The sequence below is a fragment of the Muscardinus avellanarius genome, assembly GCF_963383645.1.
Source record: "Muscardinus avellanarius genome assembly, chromosome: 4".
In the NCBI taxonomy this organism is placed as follows: domain Eukaryota; kingdom Metazoa; phylum Chordata; class Mammalia; order Rodentia; family Gliridae; genus Muscardinus; species Muscardinus avellanarius.
This window is the reverse complement of record NC_137789.1, coordinates 87,358,034-87,374,386: the sequence shown is the minus strand read 5'-3', so window position 1 is coordinate 87,374,386 and position 16,353 is coordinate 87,358,034. Positions and strand designations below refer to the sequence as shown.

General features: G+C 43.8%; 1 protein-coding gene across 1 annotated transcript; it reads right to left on the bottom strand.

Annotated features, from left to right (window-relative positions):
* Positions 1-7,334: 7,334 nt before the first annotated feature.
* Positions 7,335-16,127, bottom strand: MYOZ1 (myozenin 1; the record flags this gene model as incomplete). Its single annotated transcript, XM_080694576.1, has 5 exons — positions 7,335-7,566; positions 9,035-9,200; positions 9,556-9,799; positions 14,998-15,176; positions 16,055-16,127. 5 exons carry the CDS (start codon positions 16,125-16,127, stop codon positions 7,335-7,337), a joined length of 894 nt encoding a protein of 297 aa, XP_080550702.1.
* Positions 16,128-16,353: the final 226 nt, after the last annotated feature.

The window sequence follows — 16,353 nt, the reverse complement described above, 5'->3', positions numbered from 1 at the left end:
AGAGACCCTGTTTCCAAAAAAAAAAAAAAAAAAAAAAAGTATAAAATAGGTCTGGGAGTGTATCCCGGAGGTAGAAGGGCTTCTAGGAACCCCAGTACCACCAAAAATGGAGGCTTTCAGCAACTTAGACCCTGTTTCCAAATAAAATATAAAATAGGTCTGGGAGTATAGCCCGAAGGTAGAAAGCCCCTGGGTTTCACCCCCAGTACCACCAAAAAAAAAAAAAAAAGAGAAAAGAAATTTATCCCAATAAATGATAAAAACTTGTCCCTGAAAAAAAAAAAGTCCAACGTTTTAGGCTGCCTTCGCAGCTCTAAGGATTGCCTTAGAGGTTGAGAATTTCTCATTTTAGTATATTGAAAATTCTCAAAAGGGGGGACTGAGGTAGGACACCCAGTCAGGCCTTAGAAATATTGTCAGGAGTTTTGCTGGACGTAGTGGCGCACGCTTGTAATCCCCGCGTTTGGGAGGCAGAGACAGGAGGATCACACAGGTTCGAAGCCAGCCATGCACGCTGGCTTAGAAGACCCTGTTTCCAAATAAAAATGTAAAAATAGGTCTGGGAGTGTAGCCCGGAGGTAGAAGGGCTTCCAGGAACCCCAGTACCACCAAAAAAAAAAGAAAGAAAGAAAGAAAGAAAGAAAGAAAGAAAGAAAGAAAGAAAGAAAGATTGTCAGGAGTTCAGACCTAAGAAGAAAGAGTAAGAGTTCCCCAACCATTCCTAGTAGTTGTCCACTAGCAAGTGAGCAGACCCAGACACTTCGGAAAGATAAGGAAGCTGTTCCTTAGGCAACCCAGGGTCATGCTCTTCCTAATGTAAACAAGAGAAATCTAGTTAAAAGATTGGAAATATAGCCGGGTGTGGTGGCGCACGCTTGCAATCCCAGCATTTGGGAGGCAGAGATGGGAGGATTGTGATTCACAACCTTAGCTACTTAGTGAGGCCCTTTGCAACTCATTGAGAGCCTGTTTCAAAATAATGAATAATAAAAAATAATAATAAGGCTTGTAGCTTGGAGGTAGAATGTCCCCTGGGTTCCATCCCCAGTACTGCAAAAAAAAAAAAAAAAAAAAAAAAAAAAAATTGAAAGAGCTAGGGGATGGTATGTAACTTAAGCACCTTGCTAGGTATAATAAATTTTAAACTTACTCATCCCCTCTTCCAAGTGAGAGACTAAGGGTATAAAAATCATGTAAGCCAGTCAGACATGTTGGTGCCTGCTTGTAATCCTAGTACTTAGGAGCTGAGATAGGAGGATCACACAGGTTCAAAGCCAGCCTCTACTACTTAGTGAGGCTCTCAGCAACTTAGTGAGACCCTGTTTCCAAATAAAACATGAAATAGGTCTGGGAGTATAGCCTGGAGGTAGAAAGCACCTGGATTCCATCCCCAGTACCATACACACACACACACACACACACACACACACACACACACACACAAATCATGTGAGCCCATGCCGGGCGTGGTGGCGCACGCTTGTAATCTCCGCGCTTGGGAGGCTGAGACAGAGGATCGCATAGGTTCAAAGCCAGCCTCAGCTACTTAGTGAGGCTCTCAGCAACTTAGTGAGACCCTGTTTCCAAATAAAATAGAAAATAGGTCTAGGAATATAGCCCAGAGGTAGAAAGGCCCTAGGTTCCACTTCCAGTACCACCAAAAAAACAAAAAAAAAAAAAAAAAAATCATGTGAGCCGTTTGTTTGAGGCTCAGTGAGTTTGTCAACTGAGCCATTTACTGGTAAATAAAGAAACCTGTCTCTCATTTTGGCCTCCGGAAATCCTGTCTTGGGAATCAGGGGGAAACTGAAGAAGGGGAGACTGAATCTCCTGCAACAGAACACTTATAACAATCACAGTAATAAAATTGCTAGCATTACTAATCTTGCACTTTTGAAGCCACTGTTGAGTAAAATAAGGATTAATCATAACTCAATAGTCTATCTAATAACTAAGATGACTACTATGTGGCTAATGATTATAGTAGCATTTACAATGCAGATATGCTGGATAATGGAATTTACATCCCTGGTGACACAAAATGGGATGAAGATTTCTTCACACTACTCAGAATAGTGTTCAGTTTGCCAGGTATGGTAGGGCACACCTGAAAACCCCAGTACTTGGGAAGCTTAGATAGTAGAATCACAGTTAAAGGCCAGTTCAGCAATTTAGAAAAGCCCTCAGCAACTTAGTGAAACTCTGTTCAAAAAAAAAAAAATCTTTCTATCTGGTTGAGTGGAACATGCTTATAATCCCAGCACTTGGGAGGCTGAGACAGGAGAATCCCAGGTTCACGGCCAGCCTCAGCTACTTAGTGAAGGAAGCCCTCTGCAACTTAGTGAGACCCTGTTTTAAAATAAAGGTTATAGCCAGGCATGGTGGCGCATGCTTGTAATCCCAGCACTTGGGAGGCTGAGACAGGAGGATCGCACAGGTTAGAAACCAGCCTCAGCTACTCAGTGAGACCCTGTTTCCAAATAAAATAGAAAATAGGCCTGGGAGTGTAGCCCAGAGGTAGAAAGCCTCTGGGTTCTATCCCCAGCACCACAAAAGAAAAAAAGAAAAAAAGAGTAAAATAAAGGATACAGACAGGCATGGTGGTACATGCTTGTAAGTCCAGTATTTGGGACCTGAGACAGAAAGATCCAGGCTCCTGACCAGCCTCAGTTATTTATTGAGGCCCTCTGCAACTTAGTGAGACTCTGTTTCAAAAAGAGAGAGAAAAAAAATACGGTTGGGGCTTTAGCTAGGAGGTAGAATGTCCCTGGGTTCAATGTCGAGCACCACAAAATAAAATAAATAAATAAATAAATAAATGATAAAAAAAAAATAGGGCTGGATATGTAGCTCAGAGGTTGACTATCCCTGGGTTCAATCCCCAGTACTACAAAATAAAAAAATATTTTTCTCTGTGGTACTGAGGATTGAACCCCAAGGGGATTCTACTTCTGAGCTATACCTCTAGCCCTATTTTTATCTTGAAATGGAGTCTAAGTTGCAGAGGCCTTGCTAAGTTCCTGAGGCTGGCCATGAACTTGCAATCCTCTTCTTGTAGCCTCACAAATATTGAGATTACAAGCATGGGCCACCACGCCTGGCTCAAATTTTTATTTTTATTTATTTATTTTGTGTGTGGCACTGAGTATTGAACCCAGGAGCATTCTACATCTGAGCTATACTACCAGCCCTATTTCATTTTTATTTAGTAACAGGGGCTCACTAGGTTGATGAGAGTCTCACTACTTGCTGAAGCTTGCATCAAATCTAAGGATCCTCTGTCTCAGTGTTCTATGCCTCGCCTGAATTTTTTTTTCTTCTTTTTTGTGGGTCTGGGAATGGAACCAAGGGACATTCAACCTCCAAACTACAACCCCTGCCCTATTTTTTATTCTTTATTTTGAAACAGGGTCTCACTAAGTTGCGAGGGCCTCACTAAGTAGCTGAGGATGTCCGCGAACCGCTATCCTCTGCTCTCAGCCTCTCAAATGCTGGAATTACAAACGTGTGCCAAAGTGCCCAACTCCCAGTCTAAAATTTTTAAAAAGTTAAATAAAAAAGAAGCCGGGTGTGGTAGCACACACTTGTGATCCCAGCATTTGGGAGGCTGAGACAGGAGGACCATGGTTCACAGACAGCTACTCAGTGAGACCCTGTTTCAAAATAAAGAATAAAAAATAGGGCTGGGGGTGTAGCTCAGAGGTAGAATGCCCCTGGGTTGAGCTGGGCGTGGTGGCACACGCTTGTAATCCCAACATTTGGGAGGCTGAGACCGGAGGATCGCGGTTCGCAGACAGCCTCAGCTACTTAGTGAGGCCCTCCACAACTCAATGAGACCCTGTTTCAAAATAAAGAATAAAGCCGGGCATGGTGGCGCACGCTTGTAATCCCCACGCTTGGGAGGCAGAGACAGGAGGATCACGCAGGTTCGAAGCCAGCTGTGTGCGCTGGCTTAGGAGACCCTGTTTCCAAATAAAAATGTAAAAATAGGTCTGGGAGTGTAGCCCCGAGGTAGAAGGGCCTCCAGGAACCCCAGTACCAAATAAATAAATAAATAAATAAAATAAAAATAAATAAAAAAACTGGGCAGCGGGTGTAGCTTAGAGGTCAAATGCCTCTGGATTACATCCCCAGACCCGAGGGAAAAAAAAAAGAAAAGAATGTCCTTGGGTTTACTCCCCAGTAACACAAACACATCTTCACAGAATTGTTTGAATTTTTAGGCAGCTCTCTTTAGAAATTATTTCCCCAGCGCTGGTGATGTGAAGTAGCTAAGTGGCAGACCATTCACCTAATATGTGAGACTCTGGGTTCAATTTCTTTTTTTCTTTTTCTTTTTTCTTTTTTTTTTTTTTTTTTTCGGGTCTGGAGATGGAACCCAGAGGCATTTGACCTCCGAGCTATACCCCCTGTCCTATTTTTTATTCTTTATTCTGAAACAGGGTCTCACTAAGTTGCAAAGGGCCTCACTAAGTAGCTGAGGCTGTCCGCGAACCTCAATCCTCCAGTCTCAGCCTCCCAAATGCTGGGATTACAAGCGTGCGCTACCACACACGGCTTTCTGGACTCAATTTCCAGTACCACAAACATGAAAAAGTTATTTTCCCAGACTGTATTATTATTATTATTATTATTATTATTATTATTAGTCTGCATCATTTTTATTTTCGTGGAAAATAAGATTAACCTAGGACTCTATGAGACCCAAGGGTTGAAATGAATAAATAAAAAGTGTATCTTCCACTCAATCCTGTTGAACTCTCATGGTTTCTTTCAAATCACAGTGCTCTCTAGGCACCACTGTGGTAGCCCTGTAAGCCTTAGATCTTTCCTTGCTGTGTTCACACAGAGCTAGGCAAACTCTAACCATAACTGGGTTTTCCCACTCCCTTATGGATTCCACATGATACCCTATTCTATTTCATCTTTTGGGGAAATCTGTAACTTGTGTGTGTGTGTGTGTGTGTGTGTGTGTGTGTGTGTGTGTGTGGTATTGGGGATGGAACCAAGGGGCTTTCTACTTCTGGGCTATACTACCAGACCTCTATTTATATTTTATTTGGAAACAATGTCTCACTAAGTTGCTGAGAGTCTCACTAAGTAGCTAAGGGTGGCTTTGAACCTGAGTGATAAGCATGCACCACCACACCCAGCTGGAATCTGTAACTTTTTATTTTTATTTATTTATTTATTTATTATTATTTATTTTTAATTTTTTTTTTTTTGGTGATGATACTGGTGGTGGAACTCAGGGACTTTTTCACATCCAGGCAATACTCCCAGACCTTTTTTTATACTTTATTTGGAAACAGGGTCTCACTAAGTTGCTGAGAGCCTCACTAAATAGCTGAGGCTGGCTTCGAACCTGCGCAATCCTCCTGTCTCAGACTCCCAAGCTCTGGAATTACGAGCATGCGTCACCATGCCAAGCTTATTTATTTATTTTTATTTATTTTTATGTATTTATTTATTTACTTATTTGCATTCCTGGGGATGGAACCTAGGGGCATTATACCTCCAAGCTATAGCCCCAGCCCTATTTTTTATTTATTTTTATTTTTATTTTTTGTGGTACTGGGGGTGAAACTCAGAGGCCTTCTACCCCTGGGCCACACTCCCAGAGCTCTTTTATATTTTATTTGGAAACAGGGCCTCACTAAATTGTTGAAAGCCTCACTAAGTAGCTGAGTAGCTGAGGCTGGCTTCAAACCTGTGTGATTCTCCCAAGTGCAGGGATTACAAGTGTGCGCCACCATGCATGGCTCCCAGCCCTATTATTTTTTTTTTTAGTCTTTTATTTTTTTATTTTTTAAATTATTTATTTATTTATTTATTTATTTATTTATTTATTGGTGGTACTGGGGGTGGAGCCCAGAGACTTTCTACCTCCGGGCTATACTCCCAGACCTTTTTTATACTTTATTTGGAAACAGGGTCTCACTAAGTTGCTGAAAGCCTCACTAAGTAGCTGAGGCTGGCTTTGAACCTGTGCAATCCTTCTGTCTCAGCCTCCCAAGCGCGGGGATTACAAGCGTGCGCCACCACGCCCGGCTATAGTCTTTATTTTTTGAAACAGGGTTTCACTGAGTTGCGAAGGGTCTCACTAAGTAGCTGAGGCTCTCTGCAAACCGTGATCCTCCGGTCTCCACCTCCTGAATGCAGGGATTACAAGCATGTACCACCATGCCCAGCTGGAACTTTTGACACGTATATTTCTAAGTTTATATGCTCTAATCCTGTGACAATCAAAGTAACCATCACTTCTTCCTCTGCACCCCATTTTGCTTTCTTGATTTGCTTGCTTGCTTTATTTTTTTGTGGTACTGGGGATGGAACCCTTCTACCTCCGGGCAATACTCCCAGACCTATTTTATATTTTTATTTGGAAACAGGGTCACTTAAGCCAGAGAGGCTGACTTCAAACCTGCACGATCCTCCTGTCTCCGCCTCCCAAGCACCAGGATTACAAGCATGCATGTGCCACCATGCCCGGCTCACAGCTTTTTGTTTGTTTGTTTGTTTTGTTTTTTTGTAGTACTAGGGATGGAACCCAAGGGCATTCTACCTTTGAGTTACACCCTCAGCCCTATTTTTTATTCTTTATTTTGAAACGGGGTCTCACTGAGTTGCAGAGGGCCTCACTAAGTAGCTGAGGCTGTCCGCGAACCACGATCCTATGGTCTCAGGCTCCTGAATGCTGGGATTACAAGCGTTCGCCACCACACCCGGCTTTTTTCACAGCTTCTAATTGGCTACACAGAATGCTAACACCAGTGTTACTGACAGATAGTTTCTAACCACCACACACAAAAGCTTCTTAACTTTGCCCCCATGCAGGCCAGCATGTGTTTATGTGTGATTATTTGTCTCTTGTACTACTGAATAAGTATGTTTTTGTATATACCTGTGAATGTGGTTTTTGTGGATGTGGGTATATGCAACCAGAGCTCAGGGCTGGTCTACAACTGGGTAATGAATGTTTGGTGTCTGGATTTTATTAGTCTTTGTGCATTGTTTGGCTCAGCTTTTATCTGTCTTCAAATATCAGAGAAAGAATAGTTTGTTTCCTCAAAGTTTATTGACTTATTGGTGGCAGAGCAGATTCCATTAAAGAGCAGGTTCCATATAGAGGAAGTGGAAGGGGAGCTCTGAGTTGGTGAGAAAGGATGTTGGAAGTGGGGGCTTGGAGCACAGGATGGACAGGCAGATCTCTCCTGCCTTTTTCTCTCCATTCCCACAAGGATACTAGATTAACAATGGGTCATCCTGGTCAGTATCCTGCTCCAAATTGGAACCATAAAGGGGAAACGATGCAAATTAGAAGAGGAAACGTATCACAGTTCCTCTGTTTCTCCATCCAAGGGGATGCCAACATCCACACTGTAGTCTACGGGCTCTCCGGAACTCAACCAGGGAATAGGGGTTCGATTGAAAGACGGCCTGTTGGAGAGGTTCTGGTTGTAGAGCATCAGAGGTTCACTCAGCAGGGGCCCCAGGTCAAACTTGGGCATCTGGAAGGTCATGCGTTTGGAAGCCTTCTCATATCCACCATAGGGCATTGCTGTCCTGCAGGGGACATATTATTTAAGAATCAGAACATAGCTAGGCCTTGTGGTGCACACCTGTAATCCTAGTACTTGGAAGGCTGAAACAGGAGGATCTCAGGTTTGTGGCCAGCCCCACCAACTTACTGAGGTCCCCTGCAATTCAGACCCTGTTGTAAAAATAAAAAAATAATATAGGGCAGTCCCCAGTCCCCCCCCCACACACACACATGAATCAGAACCAAAGAAAGAGCATGTAATCCCAGTACTTGGGAAGCCAAGACAGGAGGACAGCCGGTTTGTGGACAGCCTCAGCTACATAATGAGTCCCTCTACAACTTAGTGAGACCCTGATTCAAAATAAATAAAATTGGGCTGAGGGTATAGCTCAGAGGTAGAATCCTCTGGATTCAATCCACATTGACACACACACACACACACACACACACACACACACACACACACACTTAATAATTAAAAAATAGGGCTGGGCTGGGCATGGTGGTACATGCTTGTAATCCCAGTACTTGGGAGGCCGAGACAGGAGGATCGCACAGGTTCAAAGCCAGCCTCAGCTACTTAGTGAGGCTCTCATCAATTTAGTGAAACCCTGTTTCCAAAAATATATATAAAATAAGTCTGGGAGTATAGCCTAGAGGTAGAAAGCCTCTGGGTTCCACCCCCAGTACCACCAAAAAAAAAAAAAAAAAGAGCTGGGGTATAGCTCAGAGATAGAATGCCCCTGGGTTCAATCCTCAGTACCACCAAATAAATAAATAAATAAAGCCAGGTGTGGTGGTACATGCTTATAATCTAGTACATGGGAGGCTGAGATAGGAGGATCTTAGGTTCAAGGACAGCCTCAGCAAGTTAGTGAGACCCTCATCAACCTAGTGAGACCCTGTTTCAAAATAAAAATAAAATAGGGCTTGGGTGCAGGTCAGAGGTAGAATGCCCCTGGGTTCAAACCCCAGTGCCAAAAATTAATTAATTAATTAATTAATAGAACCAAGTCTTAGAAATAGGATAACTTTCCTATTCCCATACAGCTAAGTGGCCTATAAACAAAAATTCAAATCCCAATTTCCAGCAGATTTTTCCTTTCTTAGCCAAGCGTAGTGGCGCACATTTGTAATCCCAGTATGTGAGAGACTGAGACAGGAGGATCACAGGTTCAAAGCCAGCCTTGGCAATTTAGCAAGGCTCTCAGCAACCTAGTGAGACCTTCTTTCCAAATAAGATATAAAATTGGATTGGGGGTATAGCTTGGAGGTACAATGCCTCTGGGTTCAACAACAACAACAAAAAAACTTTATCTTAATGCTATGATGAAGTTGAGCTAGATTAAAAGAACAAAAGCTTTCCATTAGGGTCCCTATATTCCTGCCATTTCTCCTCTCCCTTCTTCTGTAATATCTGACCTACAGTCAGTGCCAACTAAGGGTACCGTGACGCACTAGTATGCACTGGTTCCTTTCCTCCCATCCTACCTGTTGAAGGACTTGTATTTGGGGAGTTCAGCTTTGGCCCCATAGGCCAGCAGATCAATGCCGAGTTCCACTTTCTGCTGGGGGTCAACCCCCATGGCTCGTTCCCACGGAGAAATATAGGTCTTAAACACAGTGATATGTTTTCCTTCTCCACCTGCCTGGTCTCCTGGTAGCCATGGAAAAGAGAAGTAAATCAAATACTAGCCATTAGTTAGCAGCCAATGACTGTTAGTCCCACAGCCTTATACTAGGGATGTTGCTGGGGCCAGGGACCAAAAGTATAATATCTTGGTAATTGTGTAAGGTTTGTGCCAAAATGGCAGCCTGGGGGTCAGATCTAAATCAAGAAAGCCAGAGAGGTGACTAAAAGACAAGGCTTCAAGCTCACTGTATCCTAGACACTGCCTGGTCCTTGCCTTCTCAGCTCACTGCCCTGGTCTCCATGTCCAGCCCAGGCTTCATTCCTGGAGGTCTCATTGCTCCAGGGACCAGACACATTAATTTTGGATGAGAATACTTGCCTGATCCTGTTTCATCAGCCCCTGCGACACCAGCAGCTCCTCCTCTGCCAGCCTGGCCCCCAGGACCACCGGAACCCCCAGCTCCAGACCCAGAGCCCTGATGATGATGAGGGTCAGAGCCATATTGCCCGGCAGAGCCACCGCTTCCCACCTGGCCTCCACCACCCGCCTTGCTGTAGGAGAATCCCTGGCCAGCTGTGCCCAGCTGTCCCCCCACTGTGGGAAGAAACTTCTGGAAGTGATCCTGAAAAAAAAGGAGAAAGTGAGGGAAAGGTTAGCAATAGGCATGAAAAATGCACAGAGGTGATATAGCAAAGGAAGCGGTAATTAGAGATAATGGCCAACTAGAACCCCCTGGACCCCCTGAGATCCCAGATTCCTTCTCCAATAAAAAAATAGTGGATAGCTATTGGCTCAGTTCCCCTAATTATGCCTTAGGGTGAGGAAGCTCACTCTCCTCTCCCCCTTCCCATCCTTCACAAGACAAAGAAGACCAAGATTTCTGCTTAATTAAAATTTGAGAGGATGGAGTTGTCAAGGAAAACCAAGTCTGTGTGTGTGTGTGTGTGTGTGTGTGTGTGTGTGTGTGTGTGTGTCTGTGTTACTAGGGATTAAGTGTGGTGGTACTGTGTGTGTGTGGTACTGGGGATGGAACCTAGGGGCTTTCTACCTCTGGGCTCTATACCCCCAGACCTATTTTCTATTTCATTTGGAAATGGTCTCACTAAGTTGCTGAGAGCCTCACTAAGCTGAGGCTGGCTTCAAACCTGAGCATTCCTCCTTGTCTCCGCCTCCCAAGTGCTGGGATTATAAGAGTGATACCACACCAAACCTGGCCCTATTTTGTTATTCTTTTATTCTTTATTTATTGGTATTGGGGATGGAACCCAGGGGCATTCTACCTCTGAGCTAAACCTCCAGCCCTATTTTTTTTTTTTTTTTTTTGCAGTACTGGGGACAGAACCCAGGGGCATTCTACTTCCGAGCTACACCACACCTGGTTCTATTTTTTAGTCTTTATATTTTTTGAAACAGGGTCTCACTGAGTTGCAAACCACGATCTTCCCATCTCAGCCTCCCAAGTACTGTGATTATAAGCATGTTCCACCATGCCTGGCTTTTTATTCTTTATTTTGAAACAGGGTCTCACTAAATGGTGAAAAACCTCATGAAGTAGCTGAGGCTAGCTGGGGGTGGTGGCGCACACTTGTATTCCCAGCATTCGGGAGGCTGAGACAGGAGGATTGCACAGGTATGAAGCCAGCCTCAGCTACTTAGGCCCTCTGCAACTTAGTGAGACCTGTTTCAAAATAAAGAATTTTTAAAAAGGGGCAGGGGTGTAGCTTGAAGGTAGAATGCCACTGGGTTCCATCCCCAGTACTGCAAGGGGAAAAAAAAAAGTAGCTGAGGCTGGCCATGAACTTGCAATCCTTCTGTCTCAGCCTCCCAACTATTGGGATTACAAGCATAGGCCAACATGTAAGGTCTGGAGTCAGGCCAGGCACAGGATGTTATAGCTGAAAAGAAGGGGACCTTTTCCATTTCCTTTCTTCCTCCTCCACCTTCCTTGGGTGGCTGGGGAGAGTAGAAATATTTTTATTTTATTTTTATGTTGGATCAAGGTCTCACTAAATTGTTGAGGCTGGTCTTGAACCTGCAATCTTCCTATCTCAGCCTTACAAATACTGGGATTACAGGCATGTGCTACCATGCCCTGCTCTTCTTAACATCATATTAATATATATTAATATATAATATATATATTGTATTTTTGGCACTAAGGATTACTAAGAGCCTTGCTAAATTGCAGAGGCTGGCTTTAAATCTGCAATCTCCTGTCTCAGCCTCCCAAATACTAGGATTACAAGTGTATGCCGCCATGCCTGGTTTATTATTTTGAAACAAGATCTCCCTAGGTTGCTGAGGCTATCCTCAAACCTGCAATCCTCTTTTCTCAGCTTCCAAAGTACTGGGATTATGGGTTTGTACCACAACATCCAGCTCCCAGTCTTAATTTGAAGAACTAGAGAGGTCTCTGTCCATTCCTTTTCTCAGTTTCTCCAACAGCTAAAACTCTGTTCTCTTACCTAATTCCTGTCTCTCTCCTCTTAGTGGCTATTGGATCAGGATTTCCTTACAGTGAACTATAGTAAGTGGGGGCGGGGTGAGTGGCTAAAAGGACAACACAGGATTCAGTCCTAAAACCTAAAAATAACCTTGCCAACTCCTTGAGGAGCAACTTCTGGCCATCTAAACATGTATACCCTATGCTCCACCTGGTGTAACCAGACCCAGCAGAGGAGGGTTTTAGGTCTCCTAAAGTTAGATACCACTGGATCAGCACTTTTACTCTGTTCCTGCATAAAGGCCAATGACAGATACTCTTGCCCTGGCCCCATCCGTGTAAGTAGGCCTCTATTTCTACTCTCCCCAGCCACCCAAGGAAGGTGGAGGAGGAAGAAAGGAAATGGAAAAGGTCCCCTTCTTTTCAGCTATAACATCCTGTGCCTGGCCTGACTCCAGACCTTACTTCTCTTTCTTTGGAGAAGGAGCCCAACTACAGAAATGTAGGGTTCCTCCCCCCCCTCTGGTGCTGGGGATGAAACACAGGGGCTTTCTACATCCAAGCTATATTCCCAGACCTACTTTTTTAAAAATATATTTTATTTGGAAACAGGGTCTCACTAAGTTGCCAAGAGCCTCACTAAGTAGCTGAGGCTGTCTGTGAACCGCGATCCTCCGGTCCCAGCCTCCTGAATGCTGGGATTACACACGTGTGCTACCACTCTGGGCTGAGACCGACCCTTTAAATAAAGGAATGAGCTGGGCATGGTGGCGCACGCGTGTAATCCCAGCATTCAGGAGACTGAGACAGAAGGATCGAGGTTCACAGACAGTTTCAGCTACTGAGTGAGGCTCTTTGCAACTCAGTGAGACCCTGATTCAAAATAAAGAATAAAAAACAGGGCTGGGTGTGTAGCTCGGAGGTAGAATGCCCCTGGGTTCCATCCCCAGTACTGCACCCAAAGAGAGAGAGAGAGAGAGAGAGAGAGAGAGAGAGAGAGAAAGCTAAATGAAATTTTACAGCCATCTTCTTCTTGAGTCTTTTTTTTTTTTTTTTTTTTTTTGGTACTGGGGATGGAACCCAGGGGCTTTCTACCTCTGGGCTACATTCCCAGACCTATTTTTATATTTTATTTGGAAACAGGGTCTCACTAAGTTGCTAAGAGCCTCACTAAGTAACTACAGGTGCACTACACCTGGCTTCATTTAGCTCTATTTAGGGTTGCTAGATTTAGCAGATAAAAGTACAGGACATTGCTTAAATCTGAAGTTCAGATGCAGAACAAATACTTTTTTTAGGCTGGACATGGTGGCACAGACTTGTAATCCCAGTACTTTGGAGTCTGAGACAGGAGGATCACAGGTTTGCAGCCATTCTCAGCAATTTAGTAAGGCCCTGTTTCTAAATTTAAAAAAATTGCTGGGAGTAGTGGCACATACCTGTAATCGCAGTAATTGGGAGGCTGAGACAGGAAGATCACAGGTTCGAGGACAGCCTCAGCAATAATGAAACTCTCATCAACCTAGAAAGATCCTGTTTCAGCCGGGAGTGGTGGCTCATGCTTGTAATCCCAGCATTTGGGAGGTTGAGACAGGAGTATACAGGTTCATGGACAGCCTGAGCTACTTTGAGGCCTTTTGCAACTCAGTGAGACCCTGTTTCAAAAGAATAAAAAGTAGGGCTGGGTGTGTAGCTCAAAGGTAGAATGCCCCTGGGTTCCATCCTCAGTACTGAAAAAAAAAAAAAAAAAAAAAAAATCCTGTTCCAAAATAAGAATTAGAAAATAGAGCTGGGGTATAGCTCAGAGGTAGAAAGCCCCTGGGTTCAATTCCCAGTACCACAAAAATTAAATTAAATTAAATTAAAAATAAATATGGATGGGGTGTAGGTCAGGGATAGAATGCCCAAGGGTTCAATCTCCCCATTTTTTTCAGAACGGGGATTTAACCCAGGGGCATTCTACTTCCGAAATATACCCCAACCCTATTATTTATTTATTTATTTATTTATTTATTTATTTATTTATTGTGGTACTGAGGATGAAACCCAGGGGCACTCTAACTCTGACCTACATCCCCAGTCCTATTTTTTTGTTCCTTATTTTGAAACGATCTCACTAAATTGCAGAGGACCTCACTAAGTAGCTGAGGCTGGCCCCAAACCTGTGATCCTCCTGTCTCAGTACTCTGAGATTACAAATTTGTGCTACCATTTCTGGCAATAAACAAAACAAAACAAACTTTTTTTTAGTATAAAAATGGTCTAAATATTGCATGGGACATACTTATGTTAGGTTGCTGACTGTACCTCTGAAATTCAAATATAAGTGAGCATCCTGTATTTTTAATTTGTTTTTATGTCTCAAATGTTGTAGGGGACATATTTACAGGTAAAAAAATATTCATTGTATAAACTTGGACATCAAAGCCAGGCATGGTGGCGCACACTTGTAATCCCAGCATTTGGCAGGCTGAGACAGGAGGATCCCAGTTCGCAGCCAGCCTCAGCTACTTAGTGAGGCCCTTTGTAACTCAGTGAGACCCTGTTTCGAAATAAAGAATAAAAAATAGGGCTGGGAGTGTGGCTCAGAGGCAAAATATCCCTGAGTTCAATCCCCAGTACTGGGGGAAAAAAAAAAGTATACTCAATTAAGTTTGATGTCCAAGGTTTCTGTTTTTTGTTTTGTTTTGTTTTGTGGTACTGGGGATGGACCCAGGGGCATTCTATCTCTGAGCTACACCCCCAGCCCTAATTTTTATTCTTTATTTTGAAATAGGGTCTCACTAAGTTGTGAAGGGCCTCACTAAGCTGTGGAGGTTGGCCACAAACTTGAGATCCTCCTCTCTCAGTCTCCCAAGTACTGGAATTACAAGTGTTGCCATCACACCCTGCTACATTTTCTTTTGTATGTATGTATGTATGTATGTATGTATGTGTATGTATGTATTGTGGTTTGGGGGATTGAACCCAGGGACATTCTACCTCCAAGCCCTGTTTTTTAGTCTTTCTTTCTTTCTTTCTTTCTTTCTTTCTTTCTTTCTTTCTTTCTTTCTTTCTTTCGTGGTACTGAGGATGGAACCCAGGGGCATTCTACCTCCAAGCTACACCACTAGCCCTATTTTTTTATTCTTTATTTTGAAACAAGGTCTCACTGAGTTACAGAGGGCCTCACTAAGTAGCTGAGGCTGGCCAGGAACCTGAGCTCCTCCTGTCTCAGCCTCCCAAGCACTGGGACTAAGAGCATGTGCCACCATATCCGACGAATATTTGCTTTTTCAGGGAGAGGAGGTTGATGGTACTTTGTGGCTCAGGTGCCTATCAAGAGACTGTGAGAAAAGGCATTAAGCTTTGTGAAAGTGGTTCCATTCCAGACTCACCATTGAGCTGTCAGAGAAAACATCAGGGTTGTTCTCATAAATAAACTTCTCCACTCGCATCTGCCGCAGTTTGAACATCTTGGAGCCCCGGTTGGTGAGCAGAGACAGCTCCTCCAGCATCACGTCCCTCGGGACGCTGATCTTCTTGCCCAGATTCAGGCCTGAGCTCTCCTGTCCACCTTTCAGGGCAGTGGAGAGGGAGAGCGAGGGAAGAGGAAAGGAGATAGGAAAGGAGGGTTTTCCGGGCTCCGAATGAAGACCCCATTTATGACTAAGTGTGTGTTTCTGTCAAGTAGAAATTATTTAGGGGAGTATATGCTGTGATGTGTGACCAAGGTTTATCTAGTTTATGAGAGATTTTCATTTCCTTGGAGAGAATGCATGAGAACTGGGGTGCAGGGTGGAGACAGTAGGGATACTAGAGAGGTAAACAAGATCAAAGGGGCATGGGCTTGGAGTGGAGGGCAAGAGGTATAAAAAAACATCATAGATAGAGACCACTGGAAAAACTGTGGCATAGAGGAAAGTTGATAGGCTAATCCTCTGTGGAGCTGGCCACCTCTAAATACAGACTCCTGTCTTAACGTCTTTTCCTTTTCTTTTCCTCAGCGAACTCTGGCTCCAAAGAGCTTCTATATGCATGCACTACCCCAGGAAACATGCCTGTGTTGTTTTCTATGTAGGTGCTTATACAAGTTCCCTAGTGCTGAGGAAATACAGAAATTAACAATATACTGGAACCTTAATCTGTGAGAGTCTCTTCCTCAAACATACCTCACTGACCGTGGGGCCTGTAGTCCTAGAACTGAGCTGGGTAATATGGCAGGGTGTTACCTCCAATTACAAGGTAAAAGGGTAGAAAGCTGAATCCTTTCTGCCTCTTTCTCCTTACCTTTTTTTTACCTCTCCTCTCATTCCACCCCCACCTTCCTACCATTCGAGTTCCTCTTGTTTGCTTTCCCTAAAACATATGCAACCTTATGTTCTTTCTTGGGCTCTTGGGTCAGGGATGCTTTAAATAAGAAGTTCTACATTAAACAGTGCAAACATGCCCTACCTCCTGTGAGTTCCATGATCAGCTTGCTGGATTTCCTCTTCTTGTTGGGGGCTGGGGTCCCAGAGAGTGGCATCCTGGAGGTGGAATCAGCCTGGATGGGGTGGGGAATGAGGAGTTGGAAGGTGGACAGAGACAGGAAAGAATGAGTGTCTGCAGTAGGGTAGTATTTCTTTGTTCTTGTTTATGTTTTTTTGGTTCTGAGGGTTGCACTCAGAGGCATTCTACCTCTGAGCTACATCCCCAACCCCCTTTTTATTTTATGTCTTAAAACAGGCTCTCAGTCGGGCATGGTGGCACAT